General features: G+C 32.7%; 3 protein-coding genes across 7 annotated transcripts; 2 read left to right on the forward strand and 1 right to left on the reverse strand.

Annotated features, from left to right (window-relative positions):
- The first annotated feature begins 293 nt into the window (after positions 1-293).
- Positions 294-9,434, forward strand: LOC116337400. Of its 4 annotated transcripts, none has more exons than XM_031761934.1 (6): positions 294-500; positions 5,640-5,855; positions 5,939-6,548; positions 6,617-6,764; positions 6,829-7,075; positions 7,141-9,434. In XM_031761934.1, the coding sequence occupies exons 2-6, from the start codon at positions 5,706-5,708 to the stop codon at positions 9,295-9,297; spliced, it is 3,312 nt and encodes a 1,103-aa protein (XP_031617794.1). In that variant the 5' UTR covers positions 294-500; positions 5,640-5,705; the 3' UTR covers positions 9,298-9,434. The 4 variants fall into 4 exon arrangements, with proteins under 4 accessions (XP_031617794.1, XP_031617795.1, XP_031617793.1 ...); XM_031761935.1 differs by lacking the exon at positions 294-500 and adding an exon at positions 2,320-2,610; XM_031761933.1 differs by lacking the exon at positions 294-500 and adding an exon at positions 3,519-3,780.
- A 521-nt stretch (positions 9,435-9,955) lies between these two features.
- LOC116337426 (ubiquitin thioesterase OTU1) lies at positions 9,956-12,041 on the forward strand. 2 transcript variants are annotated; one of them, XM_031761992.1, is made up of 4 exons: positions 9,956-10,358; positions 10,420-10,826; positions 10,936-11,267; positions 11,348-12,041. In XM_031761992.1, the coding sequence occupies exons 2-4, from the start codon at positions 10,433-10,435 to the stop codon at positions 11,558-11,560; spliced, it is 939 nt and encodes a 312-aa protein (XP_031617852.1). In that variant the 5' UTR covers positions 9,956-10,358; positions 10,420-10,432; the 3' UTR covers positions 11,561-12,041. The 2 variants fall into 2 exon arrangements, with proteins under 2 accessions (XP_031617852.1, XP_031617851.1); XM_031761991.1 differs by having other exon boundaries at positions 9,958-10,311.
- A 1,246-nt stretch (positions 12,042-13,287) lies between these two features.
- Positions 13,288-14,632, reverse strand: LOC116337657 (protein AAR2 homolog). Its single transcript, XM_031762410.1, has 2 exons — positions 14,151-14,632; positions 13,288-14,081 (listed from the first exon to the last, which is right to left on the reverse strand). The coding sequence occupies exons 1-2, from the start codon at positions 14,519-14,521 to the stop codon at positions 13,334-13,336; spliced, it is 1,119 nt and encodes a 372-aa protein (XP_031618270.1). The 5' UTR covers positions 14,522-14,632; the 3' UTR covers positions 13,288-13,333.
- Positions 14,633-14,737: the final 105 nt, after the last annotated feature.

A 14,737-nucleotide genomic window follows, 5' to 3' on the forward strand; every position in this document is an offset into this window, starting at 1 on the left:
CACCTTCGCGGCGGTTCGATATATTGCGGTTTAGACATAAAAACCGGCAAACACTTGTATCACCATTGTCAAAAAAAAAAAAAAAACAAATTTATATCGCGATAAACTGTATATTTACAGGTTGAATTTGTCTGGTATGCATTATTTCAAGTTAAACTCATTCCATCTCACATCGAGCATGTATATACATATACACACGTACGCACAAGTGAGCCTATGCTGATGTGCACAAGTAGTTTAATATTTTGCTCGTGTATTCTTCAGTTGTGCTATTCGTTGCTTGCGCTTTGACTGTTTTAATACGTCCAATCAAAAAAATAAAAAAAAAAGAAGAAAAATAGAAAATATTATTGCATATTTGAAAAATTAAAAACAAAACACTTTCCCGCGTACGAAAATTAGATTACAGAGTCTATAGTTTGTCTTTTTAAAAGGCACGCATTCAAACAGTTGTCGTAGCATCAGACATCTTTTTTGGGCAGAATTCAAAATTAAATTCGGTAAGTTTACTATTGTTTTAACAAACAAAATACGAACAAAAAAAAAAAAACGAGAAGAATTGTGTGATTACATAAAATAAACAGAGAAAAGGATGACAATGAATGTGATTTATTTGTGAATGATTGACAACACGACCGACTGATTTCTCCATAGATATAGATAGTATATGAAATCGCTACAAATTATTTGTTGAATTTCGATGTGATTTGATTCAAATGTTCAATCGTACACACAGTTATTGTTGAAGTTTCTCTTAGCTCTTACAGAAATACTTTTTTTTCTTCTCAGAAAGTCGCATGTGATGGTGAATTCTATTGAATTGATTAATATAAGTGAATATCAAATTCATGTTTCATGACATAATTATTGTGCTTAAGCATTCGTGCGACAAGAAAATTGAAAAGAAAAAAAAACGTGCTCACTGCTTTTTATCAAGTTTTCGAGACATTTTCTCAGCAGAAAGAAAATACATACATTCCAATTGTTTTTACTGGTTAGTTCCCAATGAATTAAAAGTTTCATTTAAATGAACCTTAAGACAATACGAAAGTGTCTATAATTTGAAAAATAAAAACCAAACCGATGGAAGTGTACGTGAAATATGGAAATTGGTATTCAATCTTTGCCAAATTGTTTAACCATTTTTAAACTCATATGGAAACATTATTCCGCCTATTATTAACAGCATTCAATTCAATAACCGCCATTTTAGGCATATTTATATTATACAAATACCACACATGAATCCATACAATATTTGGTGTGCATGAAGTATGAGAAAATTCAAATATAAAAACTATTTTCAAATAAATATTTTAAAATATGAAGTAAATGTGTGGCCCTTTCTTTGATATTATATTGATTTCGACTCCATTTCATTGGACGAATTCGAGCAAAACTTTTTTTTCTCCTCAATTGAAAACTGTACTCAACTACAGTGCGATATCAATATTGATGTTTTGCGATTGAATTCTTCAAACTGTAATCCAACATTCTGGTTTCTACTGTATTTAGAAGGCAACATATGCAGACAGGAATTTTTATTATTTAGATAAACTAAAAACAACCTTAATAACTACCTTATCATTTTGGCTGATTCGACTTTTTTGTTCCCATTCGTTGAACATTATAATTTTGTTTGACTTTGACTGTGTGTGACTGAATGGTGCGTAAATCTCATTCATACTCACCACTAATAGTCAAAGTTTCTTACACATTTATTTATTTCACAAAATTTTTCAGCAAAAATTTTGTGCCGACATTATTATATAGCTATATAAGAATTATTTAGTTTAAAACATCAATAGAAATGCATAACTGTAGATAGTAAACCATTTGGAACAACGGTGTGCTAAATTATAAAACAGTTCTACTTACGTCGCGCGTCATTGATCCTATCAAATTTGTGTGTTTTGAGAAAGTTAAAAATGTTCTAGTTTTGTTTTTTGGTGTGTGAACGGTTACTTATTGGGTAAAATTTATTCGTTTGGTTGAAGAATACTGACGAAAAATGAATAGAAACCTTCATTCATATATTTTTCACCGATCCTTCCCTTGATCGTTTTTGTAGGTCTTAAAATAATGAGCATGTGTTGTTTGTAAATTTCGTTCGAATGATTTTCATTATGATTGTATGCAGATTCATCCGAATATACAATCATTTTGTAGCCAAAACTGAATTTTGAATACTAGGAATTGGTGTTCGGAAATGTGATTCCCTTCGGTTGTCTTGCGATAGAGAATATAGAGATAATAGTGATGATAACATTGATAGCAAACCACGTTGCATCTATCTTAGTATTCATTTTGGTTTGTATGTAGAAAACGAAAACATCAACTCAGAATCGATCAGTAAACATTCAATCAGGGGAAAATTCGACCAATTTTCTACAGTAAAAATTAAAATCGTCTACAAATGCGATAGATCAAAAGTAAATTGATTTACAACGAAAAATTGAAAAGTTCATCGATGCAATCTGCTTCCATTTTGGAAGCTAAAAAATATATATAAACACGATGACAATTATTCATTGGTGAAGCGATAAGATAAAATGCAGTTGTTTTAACGGGAACGAAAATACAAAGAAAACAGCATAAATACATTGTTTGGTGAGTCAATATATTATTTAGACGTTTCATTGATACGGAGTGCATATTTTTTTAGTCACGTAATGCATTCGATGTTTATGAAGAAATTTTTTTAATAAAAAAAAAAAATAATGATATTCGTATGGACAAATAAATGTTGATGAACATTGGAGAAACCGACATTATTTGGCCAGCACTCGCACTCGAATAAGATTTTGTGAATAATATCACGCAATTTTCAGAAATATTGCCATTATCAGAAACTTGATTGACCAATAATGATGAAATGAATAAGCTTCGGAAACAATATAAATATGTCAAATTAAAATCTAGTGTGGCAAATTCTCAAGTCGATATCATCTCGCATCACCAATATTTTAGCATGTAAATGTAAATTTTGATCTGTATTTCTCGAAGGAGTATCATATGAAATTCAAAAATATATATACATATATATGAACCAACAACATAATTTAACAAAGCAGTAAAGATGTTTTTTTTATTCATTCACATATGAATGGGCCCGCGTGTGTTGGTCCGTATAAAATGATTGTTAATGGATGTTTAGAAGACTTCTAACGTGAACATTTGTCTGTGTGTTTTGCTGTTTTATTAAATATGTGTATATATTGTCATCTTCCCCTTTATGTCTATTCATAAATTCCGGCTTCTTGCTGTTGAATGTTTAAATGTATGTGCATGCGTCTGTGTGTGCATGTGTGTGTGTGTGTGCTAAAGAGCATGATAGTTCGAAGTTTGCTTGCTTGTGAACGTAATTCATGTGGATTCTGACGTTTTGTCGTGTATGTGAACTAATACAAAAATAATAACACAAACATAACCATAATATAATCAGTATTGTGACATGGTCCCGTATCGATGTGTGTTCGAGACCGTTTCATGGCAGACGACAGGCTAAGGGAAACACTCAATTGAAAACCGAAACGAAACATAAGAACATTTCATGAGTTTTTCGATAGCTTATTATACACTGAAACGTCGTATGGTTTGGTGCGAGCGTGACTACAATTCTCGCTAAACGTCGGTATAGTTATTTCAGTTGAAAGCAAACACACATAGATAGAAGACAGCGGTCGCGGCAATAGCATCAGAAGCGTGACATAGGCAACAAAATATACTTATAGCTAAAGACACAAGTAAAATATACAACACACATTCACAGAAAATAAGGTGAATCGCGTTAATACACAAAATAAGCACAATCGAGTGACTACTATTTTTAAGCACTATCAAACATGAAAAGCAAAAGCATTTCAAATATTGCAACTAAGTAGTTTGCGTGTAGTTTTTTTTAATTCTAATTCCAATCGACGAAATTTGATTTTTTTGATTCATTCAACTGTTTTTTTTTTTTAAATCGTCGAAACCAAATGAAGTAAATACAATATTAAATGTTTGTTGTTTCCTTTTTTCTATTCAACAATCATTCAAATAATAAATTAGATTAATAATATCAAGAGTATTTTTATTTTATTTTGAATATTTTTACTAAAATTCAATATGTGCGCAAATATGATCGATTTACAATTTGAAAATACTTGCTATTGCCAAAAGTAACGATATACAAACTAATTTAAATGTACATTATGGATAACGGAATATCAAAAACATACAAGAAGTTACGAAAATCATAACATATGACAACATAAGTGCTAATAATTACAACATTTAAATTTTTCTTTTTTGCAATAAAATTTAAATGATAAAATGTTCATTGCACAGAAGATTTTATCAAACAGTGTCGTTACTACGGTTCATTTTTTCAAGTCATTTAAATAAAAATTGGAATTACACATTACTCCAATTATGATATTGAATGAAATGAAGTCTACAGAAAACGGAAATTTAATAAATTCTATTTTTTGGCGATAAAATATTTAAAAGTTTACAAAAAAAATGTTTCGAATTTAAAAAGCACAATTTTAAGTTTAAATGGATTTAAAAACCGCTAATACCTCGAAATCAATATATTACATTGACTTGCATATGGTGGACTTAGCTTTTATTGTATATCGCAACGAAAAAACGCAAAAAATCAACGATAAAGTGAAATAAAACGTAATATAGCTAAATAGAATATATGTGCGTTGAGTGTGGTGTGAATTACAAGTAGAGAGAATGAGTGCTGTTTGGCTGCTTTAAACATGACGTATGACTACAAAATTTTGAGTATTATGTCTCCATTTCATTTAGTTTTGATCGTCGTAGTCAACAGCAGCCAACATTATTATTAATACATTTTTGTTCCAAATGTGCCGAAGAATCAAATCAAAAGTGTCAGCCTTTGTATATATGATCAACTGATAAACAAACAACATTCTGATTTTCTTCCCATAATTTCCATACAAATGTTTAAACAAGTTGCAGTGCACATTTGAAAAAAAAAACCTGTAATACAATTTAGCTTAGCTCAGCATTTTGAAATACAAAACACAGACATAAAATGTAATATTTTCACATTCTTTTGGTAACCAACAGTTAAAAACGAAAAATTTACTTCTGAAACGTGTAATCAAATGAGAAATATATTCTTAAAATTAAGAGCTGATATCGGAAAAATGTGAAAAAATTAACGGAGTTAAAATTATATTGTTTGTTGATTTGTTAAATGCGTCTTGTGACGGTGTAATAGATTTACAGTTGAATATTGTCGATCATGTGCCTTTATTATTACTATTGCTTTTTATTTTGTGAAAATTGATCTGCACCGCTTGCATATTTGACAAAGTGACAAAGATTTATGTAAAAACAAAAACATCATTAAACCGAACACAATCAATGTTGGAGTAAAGTGCATACAAAATATTGTCAACAATGCAAAAAATTATTGGCCAGAAAATATTCAAGCTACGAAGAAAATATTGATCGTCTTGAAATGTGAAAAATATTTTTTTGTTTTTTCTTCTCAAATTTACTAAGCGATTAAGATAAAATTAGCTGACAAATGAAAAGTGTAGAAAATCCAGTTAGACTGTGTGTTAAATCACTTATGAAAATTATTATGATTATTGTTTTTTTTTCCTTTACAGATGCAAATATTCGCACTGCCATCCAATTAAAATTAGTCTGATCGAAGGATATATCAATGGTTAAATATGAAGCGAGCGGCTGAAGTTACAACCAGTCAACTGCATTCGGATATAGAAAAAGCAACCAATGATTTGAGTGTATTGCGGAAACCCATAAAAACATCGATAAACGGACTGAATGAAGCGAGAAAAGCCTTTGAAGATGGCACCGAAGAGGTTTGTGTCAATTGCATTCAATTTTTGTTTTTGCATACAAAATCGTACAACAACACGAATTCAACTTGAAATTGTTCAAATAGGTACGTAAACTGCTATCAAATGAATGTGACATCATTTATGAATGTAAGGTGTGTCGAAATATGTTTCGAAGTTTGGCCAATTTCATAAGTCACAAACGAGTTTATTGCAAAGCAACCTACAGTTTATCATTGAACCATGATTTTCACAATGATGGCCAAGGATTCAATCAAGATATATCGACAATTGTTCAAGCCGAAGGTGATTTTTTGGGTACTGTTAAAAGTAGCAAAAACAATGAAAAGGATTTAAGTAGCATAGTCGAACGACTCATTAAACGAGAAAAAACTAGTCGATTATTGAAACTTAACGATTTTTATGAACAAGTCAATAAAAAACTCACGCAAGATGACATTATGCGAAAGAGACATGTACTACATTTGGACGTTGTTCCCGAATCGAATGTTGCCGTTTATCAAACGGTTAAAGATGAACATGATACGAGCGACAATATTAAAACCGAAGTCATTGAAATACAAAGCATACAAAATACGGACAACAGTTGTACAGTTTTAGGACCCGATGGAAAAGTAATCAGTCCATCGGAATTGCCCACATTTCCAGACGACGATGAACAAATTAAACTGCCACAACCATTTGAATGTGAAATATGTGAGTAGAGCAAGATTTTGGTTTGCGATGATTTTGATAATAAATTTATGATTTTGTTCGAACTATAGGTAATAGTAAATTTGCAACCGAAAAAATGCTTAAACTGCATATAGAAACAAAGCACATCACATCTACGTATGTTTTTCAATGTCCATCGTGTAGTAAAACATTTTTGCAGGTTGGACAGGTGATACGGCACTTGACAAACGATCATAAGTGAGTACTAAGTGTTTTTTTAAATTTGATTTTATGAAATGCTAAAACGGTGCTTTCCATATAGAAAATCAATGCGACGTGTTCGATTAATGCGTGATTCGATTTTAAAACGACGGACGCGAATCGATGAAGTACAGGTGAAAGGTCCCAGCAGGGAATTGGCTCGTTTACAAACAGATAAAGAACGCGTCGATTCACAGAACAAAGCTTGGCTGGACAATCTCGAGGATAATGAAAACGCTTGTAAAAATGTTTGCCTGTTTTGCGGTAGACAATTTGATCGTAGAGCAGTCTTACTTTCACATCATAAGGTAAATTCAATGATTATTAAGCAAAGCAATTTAGTTGAATGATAATTGTTTCGATTTTGAAATAGGTGTGTCAACAAAAGAAGAAACCAAACACACGTATATCGCTTACAAGGAAGGTTGATCACGATCGATCGCAGTCAACAAACGGTTGGAACGATCGAGAATTCGACGATTCATCTAATTCAAATTCATTAGACGGTGCCTGCATTGATGATAATATTTTATCAGCATTAAAAGAAAAACCAAACAAATCGATAAAAATTGAGCCGGACGTTTCTGAAATAACGTCAACAAATCGACGCAAAAGAAATCGGGCATTGAAAGCAATTGTCAACGACGAATCCATTCAATCGGATGATGAAAAATCATTGAATATATGTTGGAATGCCGACAGTGCTATTAAGATCAAAGAAGAGAATGTATCACCGATCGATGATATGAATATGTCGGATTCGGCTAGCAATCACACGGGCGACACTGACACCTTAGTTAAAACATCCAAGTTTGAAAGTACAGTTGTGGTTAAAGAAGAAAAGAGAACACGCGCATCTGCCAATGAGAATACCGGTAAAGTGATTGAAACAAAAGCAAAATCAAAATTATCTTCAAGCCACTGCAAGTACTGTTTTAAAAAGTTTTCAAATCCAAGCAACCTTCGACGTCACATAACAATGAGCCATTTTGGACCGAAAAAATTTACATGCAATCTATGTACATTCCGTGCTCGTCGTAAAATCGATATTCTTAGCCATGTTCGGAGCAAACATCAATTTGGCGGCGAAAGATCGGATGCCTTTAAATTTGTCACCATAAATGATGAACCAATGCCAAAACCACCACCACCAAGTGGTGTAAATCGTCGTAAAGAAAAGCACACCGAAGTATTACGAGACGATGACGAGGAAATATTTATCGACAGTGAACCATTCATTGTGGATGATGCAAGTGAGCAACTCTTAGCACCATTGGGCGCGTCAAATGAAAATAGCAACACCGATTTAGACGATAATTCAAGTAATCACATTGATGATGTCGTCGAACAAGCCGAAACTAGCAAATCAAATGCCAATTTAAAGCGAAAAGGTCGACCGAAAGCAAAAGACAAACCAAAGGGTTCGGCACGATCACTTTCACCGGCAGAAAGTCAAAAACCAGATGAAATACTAGCAACACGGCGACCCATCAGGAATCGTATAATGCCCGTGAAAAAAGACTTTGTTTATGATTTATCAACTCTATTAAAAAAAGATTACAAAGATTTTCAAGATGAATTTCCAAAACAAACAATATCTCAGCCAGAACAACCTCAATCACAAGTAACACAAGTCAAATCAAGAAACGCATCTCCAACACCAATTGACAATAAACCAAATAAACGACGTCAAGTGCTTCCAATCACAACCGAACCTATTGAAAGTGAGCATCAATCAAATACTGATCAATCAAAAGAAGAGCTACGAAAGCTGTCATTACAACCACAAACACAACAACCACCTCCACCGCCACCGCCACAACCACAAAACCATGAACAATCAACCAATAAAAATGAAAGCGACACAGGCGTATCGATAAAAGGTGCTGCAGACGTGATGGCACAGCAAGCGGTACAAGAAAATCGTGCTGTATTCTCAAAACCACCCGAATTACCAGCTGAACGACCCGCTGCAAATCTACAGCGTCAATTTGAAATTGACTGGCCAATTTTGAAGCGTCCGCCGGCCATCTTTGATGGCAGCAAATCGAAGTTGTCCAGTTTAAAAGTGCCTGGTCTTAAACGAAAAAAACGATCGTGCATGTTGAAGCATCCATCAAACACAAACTACAAAAAACGATCGACTGATAAGCTTATAAATGGACACACCGAAAATCGATACAAATGCAATGACTTAGATGATACAGCGGCAAATACAATGAAAATCTCATCAAAACTCGCAAATAAAATTCAACTAAAATGCGCACAAATTGACAACGATAATGCAAAAGCAATCAAATCGGAAGTGCTAAGTGCGCAACCAGTCACCTCAACTAATTCACTATCACCGCCAGCATCAAATAAATCACAGCCGGATGTGGCAATAACAACACCGCGACGCATGACACTGTTGGAACGTCTTGCAAAAATTAAAAACCAAGAAAGTAAAACGAAGAATTTAAATGAATCGTTATCACGTATGACGCTGCACTCGATTGCAAACAGTGATAACGACTCTGATGAAGACTAAATTTATGAATCTAGAATTCTTTTTTTCGCTCAATTCGATTGAGCTATTTGTTCCTTGAAGGACACAGTTTTATTTACACATTTGATGTTTTCATTGAGAGAGAGAGAGAGAGAGAGAGAGAGAGAGAGAGAAGAAAAAATTGTGTTTTGTTTTTAATTCGTTGACCAAAAGAAAAAAGATTGTTAAGTTTGTAGATATAGAATATAACTGTAATAAATTTAAATTTGTGAAATACAGAAACACAGAAAAAAGTATGTAAGAATAGATTCAAAATACTGATTTAGCATAGCCACATTATTAATCCATTAATTAAAGTAGCATTTTATCGCTAATTAACTGAAATTTGAACGTTTCTAATTCGAAAACAAACGACAACAACAAATTTTGTGGATTGTAAAATTGCAACCAATAAAATTAAAACAAAATATATATATACATATTATGTACAGACGATTTACGAATTTAATAAAAATGTTTCATGAATTCGATGTGAATTTGAACCAAATAAAAAACAAAAAATCTTTTATTGGAAATGTACAAAAGCCAAACATTTATTCTTTTTCACCATTTTCACCGCAACGAATGTAGTATTTATAAATTCAATTCACAAGAGGGCACTGCCGTGTAAGTCTTACAATAAAAGGTCAAAATCATGCATTGAAGGTTTTTTTTTCTTTTTCTTGTAATATTTACGAAAAACCAACTGCAAAACTGATAACTGTTTATGAACATTATGAACAATAAATTTAACTTGAAAGTGATATATGGGTTAAGTAGGCCAATTGCTGTCAATGTGAATGAACTAATCGTTTCAATTTCGACACATTCAATAGAGAACTGTCAAGCAAAGAAATCGAATTTAAGACAATCGCATAGAATTTTAGCAGAAAAAAAGTGTTCAATTTTAAATATATCATAACAGAAACGTATTGCAGTTACATTTGAAAACTGTACAATTGTTTGAAAAAAAAAACTTCATCATCGTATCTCTTCGAAACGGAAATTAGGAAAAAAGTAATGAATTGCATAAAATGAAGCGATTTAATTTTCTTTTGTGCAAAGTATGCCATTGAAATTAAAAAGATATTTCTTTTTCTTGTTTACAACGTTTTTTTTATTTAGGATTCAACGAAAAATGGGCGGATTTATGTTAAAAGTGAAAACAAAACAAGGTCATCATGTTGTAAATAATTTATCGGCAGATGAAACAATTGGTAATTTAAAATCGAAAATTTCGGAACTGACAAGTATACCCGCCGAAGGGCTTAGCGTTAAAATTGGTTTCCCACCAAAACCACTCGATTTATCGGCAAATGAATGTTTGCTGTCAGCGTCAGGTATTATCAATGGTGATACATTGATTGTTGAAGAAAAACCGATACCAGATGTAGTGCCGCAACAACAACAACGAAACAATTTGCAACTAGATGATATTCCATCAACCAACCAAGAAGTGACTTTACCAACAGAAGGAATATTATTGAAACAAGTCGTTCCATCCGACAACAGCTGTTTATTTACAAGTATAGGTAATTGAATATTTCTAATCATTTTGGTTATAGCGGTTTTTCTAACTGTTATTCGATGATTTTTGTGCGAATTTTATTTAATAAATTTGTGTTTGAAAACAAAATTCAGGTTACGTAATGAAAGGCCAAATCGATACAGAAATCGGAAGCTATTTGCGTGAAGTTATTTCTCAGCATGTTTCAAACGATAAAGAAACATTCAATGAAGCCATGTTGGGAAAAACAAATGCCGAATATTGTGATTGGATCAAAAAGCCAGCCTCTTGGGGTGGTGCCATCGAAGTATCAATCTTATCCAACTATTATGGCGTTGAAATTGATGTTGTCGACATAACGAATGCTTTGATCAATCGATTTGGAGAAGATAAGGCGTATGGAATGCGGGTATTTTTATTATTTGATGGCATTCATTATGATCCGTTGTATTTGGAATCGATTTCGGTAAGAATAATATATATTTATTTTTTATTTGTGCTTAATTGTTATATTCATGATTTATTTGCTTTATTTATTCCTGTTAGGGTGGTCCACCAAAAACAATGTTTCCAATTGAAGATGAATCAGTTTATCGGCAAGCTGAACAATTAGCAAAAGAGGCCCAATCATCTAGACAATTCACCGATGTTGATAAATTCGATTTGAAATGCATTCAATGCGATATGCTTTTAAAAGGACAAGTGCAAGCTCAACAACACGCCAAAACTACGGGTCATACTAATTTTGGTGAAGTGTAGACGTATTTGCGGTTGGCCGGTGTGTACAAGTTTTTGCGTAGCGTTTATTTTTTCTCCTGTTTTTTTTTTCGTTCATTTAATAGCGTTCAGCTCATCAACGACTTGAGCGTAAAATTTATTTTCATTCGTTGTCAAAAATACAGTAATTTTAAAAACTTTTTTAAGAAAATTCGAACCCTAACAGAAAATTGTATAGAATATTTGAAAAAAGAAGAAAATTTGTATCTAAAATCCACTGCAATTGAAATGAAATTTCAGGCACATAATGTGTATCAAAACATTTCTTTATTCAATCCAAAATTATCAAATTAATGCTGGATGCTAAAAGCAAAAAAAAAATTTAAAAAATGTTTCACAATTTAGCAATTTTTATTAGACTTTTTTTGGTCATTATTTATTGAAGTACTTTAAATCAGAGTATTGCTCAGCGCTGCTGCCATCCACAGCATATTAAAATATCTTGCTGAGAATGCGTCGTCCGTCGCATTACATCACAGCGAACAACAATACATGCATTGTTCTTTATACAATCGTTCGAATGTTTTGAGTCACATAATCGTGAAGAGAACAATGCATTCATTCTTGTTTGCTGTTATGTATAAACTGGTACGTACATTCGCATGCGACGGACGACGCATTCTCAGCAAGATATTTTAATATGCTGTGGATGGCAGCAGCGCTGAGCAATACTCTGCTTTAAATTGTTTGAGGAAAAAAAACACATTTGAAAACTAACATTCATAACAAATTGATTTGAATAAAAAGAGAGTATGTGCTGTATAAATTAAATTGTTTTCTTAGACTCGTCATCGGTCAAATTGGGTTGTTCCTTAATTTGATCGTTTTGTTGTTCGTTTTGTTTTTTCTCTTCTTCTTCAAATGATTTTAGTTCTTCGTCTGAAATACAATGCTGTGCCAATGATTTTGTTATAATTTGATGATTTCTCTCCAAATAACGTGGCAGCAAAAACACCGATTGAACGAGCCTTTGAATAAATGATTTAATTAGGTATAACATTCAAAGGAGATATACATAATTTACACACTTGACAAAAATCCAAACGAACACAACCAAGATGATGCAAGACAGTGATGTTTTGAACATTTGAAAATAGTCGACAACAACTTGTTGATGCTTCATGATTGCACTACGTATGTTTCACAGTTTCACCTAAAACTTAGTTATTCTAATTGATTAATTGATGGAATAAGCTAATTTTCGACTGAACTATTGTTGTACAGAAAGCGAAATCAAATGTGGATGAATGCAATGTGATCGAAATGAGTATTGAACATTAAATATGAGTATCCACGTCAGAACTAAAAAAAAAAATTCTCGCATGTCAACTTGGATTGGTGGCTAGTTTTGTTGCAACCGATGTTGTCATAGCAATAATGTTAAACGGATAATCACCATTATGTGTGTTTACAGAACAAATATTACGATGATATGTAAAGAGACCACGATGGTAACATCCATTATTATTTATTATTAATGACACGATGAAATTGTTTCACTATTTCCATTGCCATTCTTCGCTTGACTACAAACCATTTATCATACAAAATAGTAAGCGTTATTGATAAATTTCTGTTATAGCAAACAATAGCATGCAATACGTGATTAAAATTCGGCTTTGAATTTTTCATATAAAAATTACTGATTGGGAGAAATGCACATTGAACGACTATTTGAAAGTAAAAGCGCATTAAAAAGTTTCTTTTTTTTATTTGAAATCCATTTAATTTATTGAATGAAAATTATTTTGTACATTATGTTTCGACGACAACCGGTAGATCTTCTGGATTTTCATCGAATAAATCATCAAAATGCCATGACATTTTATTGGTTAGGTAAACTATAAATGTATCCGCTTCCGATTTTAATCCGCCTATCGTACAGTTTAATATTAATTGTCCAATATCTTTGAAAACTGTATTGTTTGGCGTTGGCATCATCAGTTCTTCCGGTAATTCTGGCAATTGTATTTTAAGCGTTTCCAAATAATGACGATAAAAATAGTTAAATTTTGTAACTGCCGATTCCGATTTGGCTAAAAGTCCTAAAATTTTTCGCCAATGTGCCAATGCATCAACCGAACAACCACATAGAAAGAGAACAAATGACAATTGAATTTCCCGTATTGCTTCGAATGGTTCCGAAAATGAGCTAAAATACATTTCTATTGCACGAATTGAATCTAAATGACATTCAGATATTTCCGCTGGACTGGCACTGTTTGGATATAAAGCTGGAATTTTGGTAAATCGTGGAGCTGTTCCGGGCACCACCTTAAGTTTTGGCAAAAGTTCATCTTCGGTTTGATTTTGTCGAATATTCACAGTACGAGTTAGAGGCGATTGACCTTTTGGACGATCGGCATCCGGACATGACTGAAATTCGGCTGATGATCGAATAACACCACATTCAGGTATCGTTCGTTGTATCACTTCTTCGGTTAGTTCATTTGTCAACTGTTGCCATTTTTTAAGTTGTTCAAAGTCATAGGGTGCCAAAAATCTGAATTTAAAAACATTGAATTGAATTCAACAGTTTTGAAAGATTTTTTTTTATAGATTAACGTCTTACCTATCCAAATCGGCCAAATTTTCACGTATACGTGATTTGTCCGCTTCAATGTTTACATTTGAACGATGTCGCAGCTCCTCTAAGTTATCGTCCCATTCACGAATAACAATCTCTTGTTTCTTAAAATAATGAATGAAACCAACACGTGACGCTGTATCACCATATAGACCTTCGGCAGCTGTGTACACAAAATGAGCACCAGGCGGAACCATTTTCACTCCTCGAAACATTTCATCCACTTTGTTTATGCTTAAATCTAATCCAAACTCCGTTCCAACTGGCATTCCAGCAATTATCAATAAGGCTCCTTCTTCGTACAATATTCGGGCCATATCTTGTGGAATTTCATATTTATCACTACTGCTTGCCATTTTTTTTCCGAATGTTATCAACAAATATGGAAATAAAAAGCAATATATTGCAAAGAAACAAAAATCGTTTGTTGTTTACAATTATTCCAAAAAGTTGAGGTTATGTTTTGACATCTCTTTCTTTGACTGCCTTTGTTTCGTGAATTTTAGAAGTGTCAAAACTTTGTTTTCAATGTATTTTGCATGCAGTATTTTACACACATTGAACAGACTCGA

Source organism: Contarinia nasturtii, unplaced genomic scaffold (assembly GCF_009176525.2).
Source record: "Contarinia nasturtii isolate CC-2019 unplaced genomic scaffold, AAFC_CNas_1.1 Cnas_scaffold_285, whole genome shotgun sequence".
NCBI lineage: Eukaryota > Metazoa > Arthropoda > Insecta > Diptera > Cecidomyiidae > Contarinia > Contarinia nasturtii.